The sequence below is a fragment of the Engystomops pustulosus genome, chromosome 9 (genome assembly GCF_040894005.1).
Source record: "Engystomops pustulosus chromosome 9, aEngPut4.maternal, whole genome shotgun sequence".
NCBI lineage: Eukaryota > Metazoa > Chordata > Amphibia > Anura > Leptodactylidae > Engystomops > Engystomops pustulosus.
Window position 1 is genome coordinate 26,436,342 of NC_092419.1, and position 16,644 is coordinate 26,452,985.

The window sequence follows — 16,644 nt, forward strand, 5'->3', positions numbered from 1 at the left end:
GTAGTTGTGCCTGATCCAGAAGTCACAGTAGTATTACTGCTACTTGAATTTGTTCTGGTGACAGTAGATACAGTACTAGATCCACCACTAGATCCAGTTGTGGTGGTAAATGTTGTGGTACCTGTTGAGCCTAATGAAGTACCAGTACCTGTAGTATTCACTTCTAGTGCTGTAGAAGTGATAGTAGTCCTAGAAAGAGTATATTCACTAGTCATGGGAGTACTGTAATTGGTACCAGATACTGTTGTAGTGGCGCTTTCTGTGTTTCCACTTGTAGTAGATCCTGTTTTGTAAGAAACCACACTAGATCCAGATGTGGTTATATTTCCTGTGGGAGCAGTAGTAGTAAAACTTAAACCTGAAAAAGGATCAGTACCCATGGTATTCATTGCTGACGTAGCAGAAGTCATAGTAGAACCAGAACTAGTAGATTCACTAGTCATGGTCGTAGCAATGCTGGTGGTGCTTCCACTCAAAATAGATCCTGTGATGTTAGAAACCGCACTAGATCCAGATGTGGCGATATTTCCTGTAGTAGTAGGACTTGAACTTGAAGAAGTATCAGTACCCGAGGTACTAGTCATGTTAGAGCTGTTATTGGTACTAGTGCTGGTTGTGTTCCCACTAGCAGTAGATTCTGTAGTGTATGTGGTAGTATTATTTCCATTAGTAGTAGTTAAATCTGACAAAGTACTGAAAACAGTAGTTGTGCCTGTGGTACTCAATTCCGATGTATTAGTAACAGTGGATTCAGTAGTAGTCATAGTACTACTATTCATGGTACCAGATTCTGTTGTAGTAGTGATATCTGTACTTCCATTAATGGTGTTAGAAATCCCACTACCAGTAACGATAGAGGCTGTAGTTGCAGTACTATTAGTAATAACCACAGGAGCAACAGACAAAGTGGTGTCCCCTGTTGAGGTGAAGGTACCAGCAGATTGTCCATTAGTACTAACATTCAAAGTGACTGCTGTAGTACTGTCTCCTGCCCCGGAAGAGGTACTAACTGATGAAAAAGTAGTGGCAATACTACCCGTGATGTTAGCTGTTGTTCCAGTAGTGTTGTATGTGGTACTTGAAGATTGTGTTGATGGGCTTACTGTAGAAAAATTACTATTTGGTTGCATAGTTATAGTTTCCGAAGAAGTCGATGACGGAGAAGTACTGGAAGTTAATTCTTGAGAAAATGTGGATGTTGCTGAGGTTGTTGAATTGGTTGATGGACCCACAGTGGATGTTGTTGTACTAGCAGAAGTTTCGGTAGAAGTGTCTATTGCCGAACTAGATGACACAGATGTAGTAAGCCCAGTAGTAGTAGTGGGTATCGCCATGTTGCTGGGTGCAGTTATCATATTAACAGTCTCATTTATAGTTAGTAATGTTGTGGTCGTGGCTGATGAAGAAGATTCACTTGAAATAGGTTGAGTCTGTATGGATGTTGCTAGAGTACTTATAGATGAAGCTGTAACTGAAGTAGGTGTTGGTACTGTAGCAGTTGTTAAAGAAGTCATAGTAGGTTGACTCATAATTGATGTCACTGAAGTAGATATAGATCCACCACTAATTGATTGAGCACTCATAGTTGTTACAGATGATCCTGTGGTTGTATGTGTGGTTGTAGTAGTTGAAGATTCAGCTGATGGAAATGTTGTTGAAGTGGAAAAAAGTGAAGTAATGGATTCATTCATGGTGGACTGAGAAGTAGTTTCAGATGTTCTTGCTTGGGATGATGTAGTATCAGATGAGGTTTGTGTCGAAGCATTAGTAGTAGAAGTAGCTGGAGACTCAGTAATTGTAATTGTACTTGTCGTTTCAGTTGCCACTACACTGCTTGTTTCTCTACTTGTTGGGGATGTTGTAGCAGTTAAACTATCAAGAGAAGTTTGTGCTGAAATAAAGGTGGTAGGAGGAGTTGTAGATTCAGTAGAGGGGGCTGTACTTGTGTTTTCTGTGGTCACGAAAGTGCTTGTTTCTGTGGCAGTTAAGGATGTTGCATGTGTGAGGTTAAAAGTGGTTTGTGTTGAAACACTGGTGGTTGGATAAAATGTAGATTCAGAAGTCTTAGCTGTAATTGATGTAGTGGCAGCTGCAGTTGTAGTTTCAGTTGTCACTACGGTGCTTCTATCAGTAGTTGTTGTTGATTCTGTAGTAGTTGTGGTATCTGGCGAGGTTTCTGTAGTTGCAACACTGGTGGTAGGAGTAATTGTTGATTCAGTAGTTGCAGCTGTAGTTTCACGTGTCACTACGGTGGTTGTATCGGTGGATGTTCTGGATGCTGTAGAAGTTGGGGTATCTGGTAAAGTTCCTGTATTGGCAGCTGTAGTTGTAGTTTCAGTTGTCACTACGGTGCTTCTGTCAGTAGTTGTTGTCGATTCTGTAGTGGTTGTGGTATCTGGCGAGGTTTCTGTAGTTGCAACACTGGTGGTAGGAGTAATTGTTGATTCAGTAGTTGCAACTGTAGTTTCACTTGTCACTAGGGTGGTTGTATCGGTGGATGTTGTGGATGCTGTAGAAGTTGGGGTATCTGGCAAAGTTCCTGTAGCGGCAGCTGTAGTTCTAGTATCAGATGTCACTGAGGTGGTTGTATCGGTACTTGCTGTGGATGCTGTAGAAGTTGTGGTATCTGAGGTTTCTGTAGTTGCAACACTGGTGGTAGGAGTAATTGTTGATTCAGTAGTTGCAGCTGTAGTTTCACGTGTCACTACGGTGGTTGTATCGGTGGATGTTGTGGATGCTGTAGAAGTTGGGGTATCTGGTAAAGTTCCTGTAGCGGCAGCTGTAGTTGTAGTATCAGTTGTCACTGAGGTGGTTGTATCGGTTCTTGTTGTAGATGCTGTAGAAGCTGTGTTATCTGAAGTTTCTGTAGTGGCAGCTGTAGTTGTAGTTGTAGTTGTCACTACGGTGCTTCTGTCACTAGTTGTTGTCGATTCTGTAGTAGTTGTGGTATCTGGTGAGGTTTCTGTAGTTGCAACAATGGTGGTAGGAGTAATTGATAATTCAGTAGCTGCAGCTGTAGTTTCACTTGTCACTACGGTGGTTGTATCGGTGGATGTTGTGGATGCTGTAGATGTTGGGGTATCTGGTAAAGTTCCTGTAGCGGCAGCTGTAGTAGTAGTAACAGTTGTCACTGAGGTGCTTCTATCAGTAGTTGTTGTCGATTCTGTAGTAGTTGTGGTATCTGGCGAGGTTTCTGTAGTTGCAACACTCATGGTAGGAGTAATTGTTGATTCAGTAGTTGCAGCTGTAGTTTCACTTGTCACTACAGTGGTTGTATCGGTGGATGTTGTAGATGCTGTAGAAGTTGGGGTATCTGGTAAAGTTCCTGTAGCGGCAGCTGTAGTTGTAGTATCAGTTGTCACTACGATGGTTGTATCGGTACTTGTTGTGGATGCTGTAGAAGTTGTGGTATCTGAGGTTTCTGTAGTGGCAGCTGTAGTTGTAGTTTCAGTTGTCACTACGGTGCTTGTATCAGTAGTTGTTGTCAATTCTGTTGTAGTTGTGTTATTGGGTGAGGTTTCTGTAGTTGCAACACTGGTGGTAGGAGTAGTTGTTGATTCAGTAGTTGCAGCTGTAGTTTCAGTTGTCACTACGATGGTTGTATCGGTGGTTGTTGTGGATGCTGTAGAAGTTGTGGTATCTGGTGAAGTTCCTGTATTGGCAGCTGTAGTTGTAGTTTCAGTTGTCACTATGGTGCTTGTATCAGTAGTTGTTGTCAATTCTGTAGTAGTTGTGGTATTGGGTGAGGTTTCTGTAGTTGCAACACTGGTGAAAGGAGTAGTTGTTGATTCAGTAGTTGCAGCTGTAGTTTCAGTTGTCACTACGGTGGTTGTATCGGTGGTAGTTGTGGTATCTGGTGATGTTTTTGTAGTGGCAGATGTAGTTGTAGTTTCAGTTGTCATGATGGTGCTTGTATCAGTAGTTGTCGATTCTATAGTAGTTGTGGTGTCTGGAGAGGTTTCTGTGGTTGCAACACTGGTGATAGGAGTAGTTGTTGATTCAGTAGTTGCAGCTGTAGTATCAGTTGTTACTACGGTGGTTGTATCGGTGGTAGTTGTGGATGCTGTGGAAGATGTGGTATCTGGTGAGGTTTCTGTAGTTGCAGCTGTAGTTGATGTTTCAGTTGTCACCACAGAGCTAGTATGAGTTGTTGTTGTCGATTCTGTAGTAGTTGTGGTATCGGGCGATGTTTTTGTAGTGGCAGCTGTAGTTGTATTTTCAGTTGTCACTACAGTGCTTGTATCAGTAGTTGTCGATTCTGTAGTAGTTGTGGTATCTTGTGATGTTTCTGTAGTTGCAACACTGGTGATAGGAGTAGTTGTTGATTCAGTAGTTGCAGCTGTAGTTTCAGTTGTCACTACGGTGGTTGTTGTGGATGCTGTAGAAGTTGTGGTATCTGGTGACGTTTCTGTAGTGGCAGCTGTAGTAGTAGTTTCAGTTGTCACTACGGTGCGTGTATCAGTAGTCGCTGTCGATTCTGTAGTAGTTGTGGTATCTGGGGAGGTTTCTGTAGGTGCAACATTAGTGATAGGAGTAGTTTTTGATTCAGTAGTTGCAGCTGAAGTTTCAGTTGTCACTACGGTGGTTGTATCGGTGGTTGCTGTGGATGCTGTAGAAGTTGTGGTATCTGGTGTGGTTTCCCTAGTGGCAGCTGTAATTATAGTTTCAATTGTCACTACGGCGATTGAACCAGTAGTTGTTGTCGATTCTGGAGTAGTTGTGGTATCTGGCGAGGTTTCTGTAGTTGCAACACTGGTGATAGGAGTAGTTGTTGATTCAGTAGTTGCAGCTGTAGTTTCTGTTGTCACTACAGTGGTTGTATCGGTGGTTGTTGTGGATGCTGTAGAAGTTATGGTATCTGGTGAGGTTTCTGTAATGGCAACTGTGATTGTAGTTTCAGTTGTCACTAAGGTGCTTGTATCAGTAGTTGTTATTGATTCTGTAGTAGTTGTGGTATCTGGGGAAGTTTCTGTAGATGCAACACTAGTGATAGGAGTAGTTGTTGATTCGGTAGTTAAAGCTGAAGTTTCATTTGTCACTACGGTGGTTGTTGTGGATGCTGTAGGAGTTGTAGTATCTGGTGACATTTCTGTAGTGGCAGCTGTAGTAGTAGTTTCAGTTGTCACTACGGTGCTTGTATCAGTAGTCGTTGTCGATTCTGGAGTAGTTGTGGTATCTAGCGAGGTTTCTGTAGTTGCAACACTGGTGATAGGAGTAGTTGTTGATTCAGTAGTTGCAGCTGTAGTTACAGTTGTCACTACAGTGGTTGTTGTGGTATCTGGAGAGGTTTCTGTGGTTACAACACTGGTGATAGGAGTAGTTGTTGATTCAGTAGTTGCAGCTGTAGTTTCATTTGTCACTACGGTGGTTGTTGTGGATGCTGTAGAAAATGTGGTATCTTGTGAGGTTTCTGTAGTGGCAGCTGTAGTTGTAGTTTCAGTTGTCACTGAGGTGGTTGTATCGGTAGTTGATGTTAATACCGTAGAAGTTGTGGTATCTGGTGAGGTTTCTGTAGTGGCAGGTGTAGTTGTAGTTTCAGTTGTCACTACAGTGCTTGTATCAATAGTTGTCGATTCTGGAGTAGTTGTGGTATCTGGTGATGTTTCTGTAGTTGCAACACTGGTGATAGGAGTAGTTGTTGATTCAGTAGTTGCAGCTGTAGTTTCAGTTGTCACTACGGTGGTTTTTGTGGATGCTGTAGAAGTTGTAGTATCTGGTGACGTTTCTGTAGTGGCAGATGTAGTAGTAGTTTCAGTTGTCACTACGGTGCTTGTATCAGTAGTCATTGTCGATTCTGTAGTAGTTGTGGTATCTAGGGAGGTTTCTGTAGATGCAACACTGGTGATAGGAGTAGTTGTTGATTCAGTAGTTAAAGTTGAAGTTTCAGTTGTCACTACGGTGGTTTTATCGGTGGTAGTTGTGGTATCTGGTGAGGTTTCTGTAGTTGCAGCTGTAGTTGATGTTTCAGTTGTCACTAAAGAGCTAGTATCAGTAGTTGTCGATTCTGTAGTACTTGTGGTATCTGGTGAGATTTTTGTAGCTGCAACACTGGTGATAGGAGTAGTTGTTGATTCAGTAGTTGCAGCTGTAGTTTCAGTTGTCACTACGGTGGTTATATCAGTGGTTGTTGTGGATGCTGTAGAAGTTGTGGTATCTGGTGAGGTATCTGTAGTGGCAGCTGTAGTTGTAGTTTCAGTTGTCACTACGGTGCTTGTATCAGTTGTTGTTGTCGATTCTTTAGTAGTTGTGGTATCTGGTGAGGTTTCTGTAGTTGCAACACTGGTGATAGGAGTAGTTGTTGATTCAGTAGTTGCAGCTGCAGTTTCAGTCGTCACTACGGTGGTGATATCGGTGGTTGTTGTGGGTGCTGTAGAAGTTGTGGTATCTGGTGAGGTTTCTGTAGTGGCAGCTGTAGTTGTAGTTTCAGTTGTCACAGAGGTGGTTGTATCGGTAGTTGATGTTAATGCTGTAGAAGTTGTGGTATCTGGTGAGGTTTCTGTAGTGGCAGGTGTAGTTGTAGTTTCAGTTGTCACTACGGTGCTTGTATCAGTAGTTGTTGTCGATTCTGGAGTAGTTGTGGTATCTGGCGATGTTTCTGTTGTTACAATACTGGTGATAGGAGTAGTTGTTGATTCAGTAGTTAAAACTGAAGTTTCAGTTGTCACTACGGTGGTTATATCGGTGGTAGTTGTGGTATCTGGTGAGGTTTCTGTAGTGGCAGCTGTAGTTGTAGTTTCAGTTGTCACTACGGTGCTTGTATCAGTAGATGTCAATTCTATAGTAGTTGTGGTATCTGGAGAGGTTTCTGTGGTTACAACACTGGTGATAGGAGTAGTTGTTGATTCAGTAGTTGCAGGTGTAGTTTCAGTTGTCACTACGGTGGTTGTTGTGGATGCTGTAGAAGTTGTGGTATCTGGTGAGGTTTCTGTAGTGGCAGCTGTAGTTGTAGTTTCAGTTGTCACTGAGGTGGTTGTATCGGTAGTTGATGTTAATGCTGTGGAAGTTGTAGTATCTGGGGAAGTTTCTGTAGTAGCAGCTGTAGTTTCAGTTGTCACTACGGTGCTTGTATCGGTGGTTGTTGTGGATGCTGTAGAAGTTGTGGTATCTTGTGAAGTTTCTGTAGGGGCAGCTGTAGTTGTAGTTTCAGTTGTCACTACAGTGCTTGTATCAGTAGTTGTCGATTCTGTAGTAGTTGTGGTATCTGGCGATGTTTCTGTAGTTGCAACACTGGTGATAGGAGTAGTTGTTGATTCAGTAGTTGCAGCTGTAGTTTCAGTTGTCACTACAGTGGTTGTATCGGTGGTTGTTGTGGATGCTGTAGAAGTTGTGGTATTTGGTGAGGTTTCTGTAGTGGCAGCTATAGTTGTAGTTTCAGTTGTCACAGAGGTGGTTGTATCGGTAGTTGATGTTACTGCTGTAGAAGTTGTGGTATCTGGTGACGTTTCTGTAGTGGCAGGTGTAGTTGTAGTTTCAGTTGTCACTGAGGTGGTTGTATCGGTAGTTGATGTTAATTCTGTAGAAATTGGGGTATCTGGTGAGGATTCTGTAGTGGCAGGTGTAGTTGTAGTTTCAGTTGTCACTACGGTGCTTGTATCAGTTGTTGTTGTCGATTCTGTAGTAGTTGTGGTATCTGGCGATATTTCTGTAGTAGCAGCTGTAGTTGAAGTTTCAGTTGTCACTACAGTGCTTGTATCAGTAGTTGTCGATTCTGAAATAGTTGTGGTATCTGGCGATGTTTCTGTAGTAGCAGCTGTAGTTGAAGTTTCAGTTGTCACTACAGTGCTTGTATCAGTAGTTGTCGATTCTGAAATAGTTGTGGTATCTGGGGATGTTTCTGTAGTTGCAACACTGGTGATAGGAGTAGTTGTTGATTCAGTAAATGCAGCTGTAGTTTCAGTTGTCACTACGGTGGTTGTTGTGGATGCTGTAGAAGTTGTAGTATCTGGTGACGTTTCTGTAGTGGCAGCTGTAGTAGTAGTTTCAGTTGTCACTACAGTGCTTGTATCAGTAATTGTCAATTCTGTAGTAGTTGTGGTATCTGGTGAGGTTTCTGTAGTTGCAACACTGGTGATAGGAGAAGTTGTTGATTCAGTAGTTGCAGCTGTAGTTTCAGTCGTCACTATGGTGGTTATATCGGTGGTTGTTGTGGGTGCTGTAGAAGTTGTGGTATTTGGTGAGGTTTCTGTAGTGGCAGCTATAGTTGTAGTTTCAGTTGTCACAGAGGTGGTTGTATCGGTAGTTGATGTTACTGCTGTAGAAGTTGTGGTATCTGGTGACGTTTCTGTAGTGGCAGGTGTAGTTGTAGTTTCAGTTGTCACTGAGGTGGTTGTATCGGTAGTTGATGTTAATGCTGTAGAAATTGGGGTATCTGGTGAGGATTCTGTAGTGGCAGGTGTAGTTGTAGTTTCAGTTGTCACTACGGTGCTTGTATCAGTAGTTGTTGTCGATTCTGTAGTAGTTGTGGTATCTGGCGATGTTTCTGTAGTAGCAGCTGTAGTTGAAGTTTCAGTTGTCACTACAGTGCTTGTATCAGTAGTTGTCGATTCTGAAATAGTTGTGGTATCTGGCGATGTTTCTGTAGTAGCAGCTGTAGTTGAAGTTTCAGTTGTCACTACAGTGCTTGTATCAGTAGTTGTCGATTCTGAAATAGTTGTGGTATCTGGTGAGGTTTCTGTAGTTGCAACACTGGTGATAGGAGTAGTTGTTGATTCAGTAATTGCAGCTGTAGTTTCAGTTGTCACTACGGTGGTTGTTGTGGATGCTGTAGAAGTTGTAGTATCTGGTGACGTTTCTGTAGTGGCAGCTGTAGTAGTAGTTTCAGTTGTCACTACAGTGCTTGTATCAGTAATTGTCGATTCTGTAGTAGTTGTGGTATCTGGTGAGGTTTCTGTAGTTGCAACACTGGTGATAGGAGAAGTTGTTGATTCAGTAGTTGCAGCTGTAGTTTCAGTCATCACTATGGTGGTTATATCGGTGGTTGTTGTGGGTGCTGTAGAAGTTGTGGTATCTGGGGAGGTTTCTGTAGTGGCAGCTGTAGTTGTAGTTTCAGTTGTCACTGAGGTGGTTGTATCAGTAGTTGATGTTAATGCTATAGAAATTGTGGTATCTGGTGAGGTTTCTGTAGTGGCAGGTGTAGTTGTAGTTACAGTTGTCACTACGGTGCTTGTAACAGCTGTTGTTATCGATTCTGTAGTAGTTGTGGTATCTGGCGATGTTTCTGTAGTAGCAGCTGTAGTTGAAGTTTCAGTTGTCACTACAGTGCTTGGATCAGTAGTTGTCGATTCTATAGTAGTTGTGGTATCTGGTGATGTTTCTGTAGTTGCAACACTGGTGATAGGAGTAGTTGTTGATTCAATAGTTGCAGCTGTAGTTTCAGTTGTCACTACGGTGGTTATATCGGTGGTAGTTGTGGTATCTGGTGAGGTTTCTGTAGTGGCAGCTGTAGTTGTAGTTTCAGTTGTCACTACGGTGCTTGTATCAGTAGTTGTCGATTCTATAGTAGTTGTGGTATCTGGAGAGGTTTCTGTGGTTACAACACTGGTGATAGGAGTAGTTGTTGATTCAGTAGTTGCAGGTGTAGTTTCAGTTGTCACTACGGTGGTTGTTGTGGGTGCTGCAGAAGTTGTGGTATCTGGTGAGGTTTCTGTAGTGGCAGCTGTAGTTGTAGTTTCAGTTGTCACTGAGGTGGTTGTATCGGTAGTTGATGTTAATGCTGTGGAAGTTGTAGTATCTGGGGAAGTTTCTGTAGTAGCAGCTGTAGTTTCAGTTGTCACTACGGTGCTTGTATCGGTGGTTGTTGTGGATGCTGTAGAAGTTGTGGTATCTTGTGATGTTTCTGTAGTTGCAACACTGGTGATAGGAGTAGTTGTTGATTCAGTAGTTGCAGCTGTAGTTTCAGTTGTCACTACGGTGGTTGTTGTGGATGCTGTAGAAGTTGTAGTATCTGGTGACGTTTCTGTAGTGGCAGCTGTAGTAGTCGTTTCAGTTGTCACTACGGTGCTTGTGTCAGTAGTCGTTGTCGATTCTGGAGTAGTTGTGGTGTCTGGCGAGGTTTCTGTAGATGCAACACTGGTGATAGGAGTAGTTGTTGATTCAGTAGTTGCAGCTGTAGTTTCAGTTGTCACTACGGTAGTTGTTGTGGATGCTGTAGAAGTTGTGGTATCTGGTGACGTTTCTGTAGTGGCAGGTGTAGTTGTAGTTTCATTTGTCACTACGGTGCTTGTATCAGTAGTCGTTGTCGATTCTGTAGTAGTTGTGGTATCTGGTGAGGTTTCTGTGGTTGCAACACTGGTGATAGGAGTAGTTGTTGATTTAGTAGTTAAAGCTGAAGTTTCAGTTGTCACTACGGTGGTTGTTGTGGATGCTGTAGAAGTTGTAGTACCTGGTGACGTTTCTGTAGTGGCAGCTGTAGTAGTAGTTTCAGTTGTCACTACGGTGCTTGTATCAGTAGTCGTTGTCGATTCTGTAGTGGTTGTGGTAACTGGGGAGGTTTCTGTAGATACAACACTGGTGATAGGAGTAGTTGTTGATTCAGTAGTTAAAGCTGAAGTTTCAGTTGTCACTACAGTGGTTGTATCGGTGGTAGTTGTGGTATGTGGTGAGGTTTCTGTAGTGGCAGCTGTAGTTGATGTTTCAGTTGTCACTACGGTGCTTGTATCAGTAGTTGTCGATTCTGTAGTAGTTGTGGTATCTGGAGAGGTTTCTGTGGTGACAACACTGGTGATAGGAGTAGTTGCTGATTCAGTAGTTGCAGCTGTAGTTTCAGTTGTCACTACGGTGGTTGTTGTGGGTGCTGTAGAAGTTGTGGTATCTGGTGAGGTTTCTGTAGTGGCAGGTGTAGGTGTAGTTTCAGTTGTCACTACGGTGCTTGTATCAGTTGTTGTTGTCGATTCTGTAGTAGTTGTGGTATATGGTGAGGTTTCTGTAGTAGCAGCTGTAGTTGAAGTTTCAGTTGTCACTACAGTGCTTGTATCAGTAGTTGTCAATTCTGAAATAGTTGTGGTATCTGGTGATGTTTCTGTAGTTGCAACACTGGTGATAGGAGAAGTTGTTGATTCAGTAGTTGCAGCTGTAGTTTCAGATGTCACTACGGTGGTTGTTGTAGATGCTGTAGAAGTTGTAGTATCTGGTGACGTTTCTGTAGTGGCAGCTGTAGTAGTAGCTTCAGTTGTCACTACAGTGCTTGTATCAGTAGTTGTCGATTCTGTAGTAGTTGTGGTACCTGGTGAGGTTTCTGTAGTTGCAACACTGGTGATAGGAGTAGTTGTTGATTCAGTAGTTGCAGCTGTAGTTTCAGTTGTCACTACGGTGGTTATATCGGTGGTTGTTGTGGGTGCTGTAGAAGTTGTGGTATCTGGTGTGGTTTCTGTAGTGGCAGCTGTAGTTGTAGTTTCAGTTGTCACTGAGGTGGTTGTATCGGTAGTTGATGTTAATGCTGTAGAAATTGGGGTATCTGGTGAGGATTCTGTAGTGGCAGGTGTAGTTGTAGTTTCAGTTGTCACTACGGTGCTTGTATCAGTTGTTGTTGTCGATTCTGTAGTAGTTGTGGTATCTGGTGAGGTTTCTGTAGTTGCAACACTGGTGATAGGAGTAGTTGTTGATTCAGTAGTTGCAGCTGTAGTTTCAGTTGTCACTACGGTGGTTGTATCGGTGGTTGTTGTGGGTGCTGCAGAAGTTGTGGTATCTGGTGAGGTTTCTGTAGTGGCAGCTGTAGTTGTAGTTTCAGTTCTCACTACGGTGCTTGTATCGGTGGTTGTTGTGGATGCTGTAGAAGTTGTGGTATCTTGTGAAGTTTCTGTATGGGCAGCTGTAGTTGTAGTTTCAGTTGTCACTACAGTGCTTGTATCAGTAGTTGTCAATTCTGAAATAGTTGTGGTATCTGGTGATGTTTCTGTAGTTGCAACACTGGTGATAGGAGTAGTTGTTGATTCAGTAGTTGCAGCTGTAGTTTCAGATGTCACTACGGTGGTTGTTGTGGATGCTGTAGAAGTTGTAGTATCTGGTGACGTTTCTGTAGTGGCAGCTGTAGTAGTAGTTTCAGTTGTCACTACAGTGCTTGTATCAGTAATTGTCGATTCTGTAGTAGTTGTGGTATCTGGTGAGGTTTCTGTAGTTGCAACACTCGTGATAGGAGACGTTGTTGATTCAGTAGTTGCAGCTGTAGTTTCAGATGTCACTACGGTGGTTGTTGTAGATGCTGTAGAAGTTGTAGTATCTGGTGACGTTTCTGTAGTGGCAGCTGTAGTAGTAGTTTCAGTTGTCACTACAGTGCTTGTATCAGTAGTTGTCGATTCTGTAGTAGTTGTGGTATCTGGTGAGGTTTCTGTAGTTGCAACACTGGTGATAGGAGTAGTTGTTGATTCAGTAGTTGCAGCTGTAGTTTCAGTTGTCACTACGGTGGTTATATCGGTGGTTGTTGTGGGTGCTGTAGAAGTTGTGGTATCTGGTGTGGTTTCTGTAGTGGCAGCTGTAGTTGTAGTTTCAGTTGTCACTGAGGTGGTTGTATCGGTAGTTGATGTTAATGCTGTAGAAATTGGGGTATCTGGTGAGGATTCTGTAGTGGCAGGTGTAGTTGTAGTTTCAGTTGTCACTACGGTGCTTGTATCAGTTGTTGTTGTCGATTCTGTAGTAGTTGTGGTATCTGGCGATGTTTCTGTAGTAGCAGCTGTAGTTGAAGTTTCAGTTGTCACTACAGTGCTTGTATCAGTAGTTGTCGATTCTGGAGTACTTGTGGTATCTGGTGTTGTTTCTGTAGTTGCAACACTGGTGATAGGAGTAGTTGTTGATTCAGTAGTTGCAGCTGTAGTTTCAGTTGTCACTACGGTGGCTGTTGTGGATGCTGTAAAAGTTGTAGTATCTGGTGACGTTTCTGTAGTGGCAGCTGTAGTAGTAATTTCAGTTGTCACTAGGGTGCTTGTATCAGTAGTCGTTGTCGATTCTGGAGTAGTTGTGGTATCTGGCGAGGTTTCTGTAGATGTAACACTGGTGATAGGAGTAGTTGTTGATTCAGTAGTTAAAGCTGAAGTTTCAGTCGTCACTATGGTGGTTATATCGGTGGTTGTTGTGGGTGCTGCAGAAGTTGTGGTATCTGGTGAGGTTTCTGTAGTGGCAGCTGTAGTTGTAGTTTCAGTTCTCACTGAGGTGGTTGTATCGGTGGTTGTTGTGGATGCTGTAGAAGTTGTGGTATCTTGTGAAGTTTCTGTAGGGGCAGCTGTAGTTGTAGTTTCAGTTGTCACTACAGTGCTTGTATCAGTAGTTGTCAATTCTGTAGTAGTCGTGGTATCTGGTGAGGTTTCTGTAGTTGCAACACTGGTGATAGGAGTAGTTGTTGATTCAGTAGTTGCAGCTGTAGTTTCAGTTGTCACTGCAGTGGTTGTATCGGTGGTTGTTGTGGATGCTGTAGAAGTTGTGGTATCTGGTGAGGTTTCTGTAGTGGCAGCTGTAGTAGTAGTTTCAGTTGTCACTACGGTGCTTGTATCAGTAGTCGTTGTCGATTCTGTAGTAGTTGTGGAATCTGGGGAGGTTTCTGTAGATACAACACTGGTGATAGGAGTAGTTGTTGATTCAGTAGTTAAAGCTGAAGTTTCAGTTGTCACTACGGTGGTTGTATCGGTGGTAGTTTTGGTATCTGGTGAGGTTTCTGTACTGGCAGCTGTAGTTGATGTTTCAGTTGTCACTACAGTGCTTGTATCAGTAGTTGTCGTTTCTGTAGTAGATGTGGTATCTGGTGAGGTTTCTGTAGTTGCAACACTGGTGATAGTAGTTGTTGAGTCAGTAGTTGCAGCTGTAGTTTCAGTCGTCACTACGGTGGTTATATCGGTGGTTGTTGTAGGTGCTGTAGAAGTTGTGGTATCTGGTGAGGTTTCTGTAGTGGCAGCTGTAGTTGTAGTTTCAGTTGTCACTACGGTGGTTGTATCGGTGGTAGTTGTGGTATCTGGTGAGGTTTCTGTAGTGGCAGCTGTAGTTGATGTTTCAGTTGTCACTACAGTGCTTGTATCAGTTAATGTTGTCGATTCTGTAGTAGTTGTGGTATCTGGCGATGTTTCTGTAGTTGCAACACTGGTGATAGGAGTAGTTGTGTATTCAGTAGTTGCAGCTGTAGTTTCAGTTGTCACTACAGTGGTTGTTGTGGATGCTGTAGAAGTTGTAGTATCTGGTGACGTTTCTGTAGTGGCAGCTGTATTAGTAGTTTCTGTTGTCACTAGGGTGCTTGTATCAGTAGTCGTTGTCGATTCTGGAGTAGTTGTGGTATCTGGCGAGGTTTCTGTAGATGCAACACTGGTGATAGGAGTAGTTGTTGATTCAGTAGTTAAAACTGAAGTTTCAGTTGTCACTACGGTGGTTGTATCGGTGGTAGTTGTGGTATCTGGTGAGGTTTCTGTAGTGGCAGCTGTAGTTGTAGTTTCAGTTGTCACTACGGTGCTTGTATCAGTAGTTGTCGATTCTATAGTAGTTGTGGTATCTGGAGAGGTTTCTGTGGTTACAACACTGGTGATAGGAGTAGTTGTTGATTCAGTAGTTGCAGCTGTAGTTTCAGTTGTCACTACGGTGGTTGTTGTGGATGCTGAAGAAGTTGTGGTGTCTGGTGAGGTTTCTGTAGTGGCAGCTGTAGTTGTAGTTTCAGTTGTCACTGAGGTGGTTGTATCGGTAGTTGATGTTAATGCTGTGGAAGTTGTGGTATCTGGTGAAGTTTCTGTAGTAGCAGCTGTAATTTCAGTTGTCACTACGGTGTTTGTATCAGTAGTTGTCGTTTCTGTAGTAGATGTGGTATCTGGTGAGGTTTCTGTAGTTGCAACACTGGTGATAGGAGTAGTTGTTGATTCAGTAGCTGCAGCTGCAGTTTCAGTCGTCACTACGGTGGTGATATCGGTGGTTGTTGTGGGTGCTGTAGAAGTTGTGGTATCTGGTGAGGTTTCTTTAGTGGCAGCTGTAGTTGTAGTTTCAGTTGTCACTGAGGTGGTTGTATCGGTAGTTGATGTTAATGCTGTAGAAGTTGTGGTATCTGGTGAGGTTTCTGTAGTGGCATGTGTAGTTGTAGTTTCAGTTGTCACTACGGTGCTTGTATCAGTAGTTGTTGTCGATTCTGGAGTAGTTGTGGTATCTGGCGATGTTTCTGTGGTTACAACACTGGTGATAGGAGTAGTTGTTGATTCAGTAGTTGCAGGTGTAGTTTCAGTTGTCACTACGGTGGTTGTTGTGGATGCTGTAGAAGTTGTGGTATCTGGTGAGGTTTCTGTAGTGGCAGCTGTAGTTTCAGTTGTCACTGAGGTGGTTGTATCGGTAGTTGATGTTAATGCTGTGGAAGTTGTAGTATCTGGGGAAGTTTCTGTAGTAGCAGCTGTAGTTTCAGTTGTCACTACGGTGCTTGTATCGGTGGTTGTTGTGGATGCTGTAGAAGTTGTGCTATCTTGTGAAGTTTCTGTAGGGGCAGCTGTAGTTGTAGTTTCAGTTGTCACTACAGTGCTTGTATCAGTAGTTGTCGATTCTGTAGTAGTTGTGGTATCTGGCGATGTTTCTGTAGTTGCAACACTGGTGATAGGAGTAGTTGTAGATTCAGTAGTTGCAGCTGCAGTTTCAGTCGTCACTACGGTGGTGATATCGGTGGTTGTTGTGGGTGCTGTAGAAGTTGTGGTATCTGGTGAGGTTTCTGTAGTGGCAGCTATAGTTGTAGTTTCAGTTGTCACTACGGTGCTTGTATCAGTAGTTGTTGTCGATTCTGGAGTAGTTGTGGTATCTGGCGATGTTTCTGTAGTTGCAACACTGGTGATAGGAGTAGTTGTTGATTCAGTAGTTAAAACTGAAGTTTCAGTTGTCACTACGGTGGTTGTGTCGGTGGTAGTTGTGGTATCTGGTGAGGTTTCTGTAGTGGCAGCTGTAGTTGTAGTTTCAGTTGTCACTACGGTGCTTGTATCAGTAGTTGTCGATTCTATAGTAGTTGTGGTATCTGGAGAGGTTTCTGTGGTTACAACACTGGTGATAGGAGTAGTTGTTGATTCAGTAGTTGCAGCTGTAGTTTCAGTTGTCACTACAGTGGTTGTATCGGTGTTTGTTGTGGATGCTGTAGAAAATGTGGTATCTGGTGAGGTTTCTGTAGTGGCAGCTGTAGTTGTAGTTTCAGTTGTCACAGAGGTGGTTGTATCGGTAGTTGATGTTAATGCTGTAGAAGTTGTGGTATCTGGTGAGGTTTCTGTAGTGGCAGGTGTAGTTGTAGTTTCAGTTGTCACTACGGTGCTTGTATCAGTAGTTGTTGTCGATTCTGGAGTAGTTGTGGTATCTGGCAATGTTTCTGTAGTTGCAACACTGGTGATAGGAGTAGTTGTTGATTCAGTAGTTAAAACTGAAGTTTCAGTTGTCACTACGGTGGTTGTATCGGTGGTAGTTGTGGTATCTGGTGAGGTTTCTGTAGTGGCAGCTGTAGTTGTAGTTTCAGTTGTCACTACGGTGCTTGTATCAGTAGTTGTCGATTCTATAGTAGTTGTGGTATCTGGAGAGGTTTCTGTGGTTACAACACTGGTGATAGGAGTAGTTGTTGATTCAGTAGTTGCAGGTGTAGTTTCAGTTGTCACTATGGTGGATGTTGTGGATGCTGTAGAAGTTGTGGTATCTGGTGAGGTTTCTGTAGTGGCAGCTGTAGTTGTAGTTTCA

At 43.0% G+C, this 16,644-nt stretch overlaps 1 protein-coding gene across 1 annotated transcript in view; it reads right to left on the reverse strand.

Moving 5' to 3' along the window:
• LOC140076424 (uncharacterized) overlaps positions 1-16,644 on the reverse strand; it is a 108,985-nt gene that overhangs the window by 75,503 nt on the left and 16,838 nt on the right. The window contains exons 4-7 of the mRNA XM_072122954.1: positions 9,851-10,261; positions 9,573-9,754; positions 4,449-4,507; positions 1,808-3,534 (exon numbers count right to left, since the gene is read on the reverse strand). Of these exons, the coding sequence (XP_071979055.1) occupies positions 1,808-3,534; positions 4,449-4,507; positions 9,573-9,754; positions 9,851-10,261 (2,379 nt within the window). The remainder of the gene's footprint in view (positions 1-1,807; positions 3,535-4,448; positions 4,508-9,572; positions 9,755-9,850; positions 10,262-16,644) is intronic.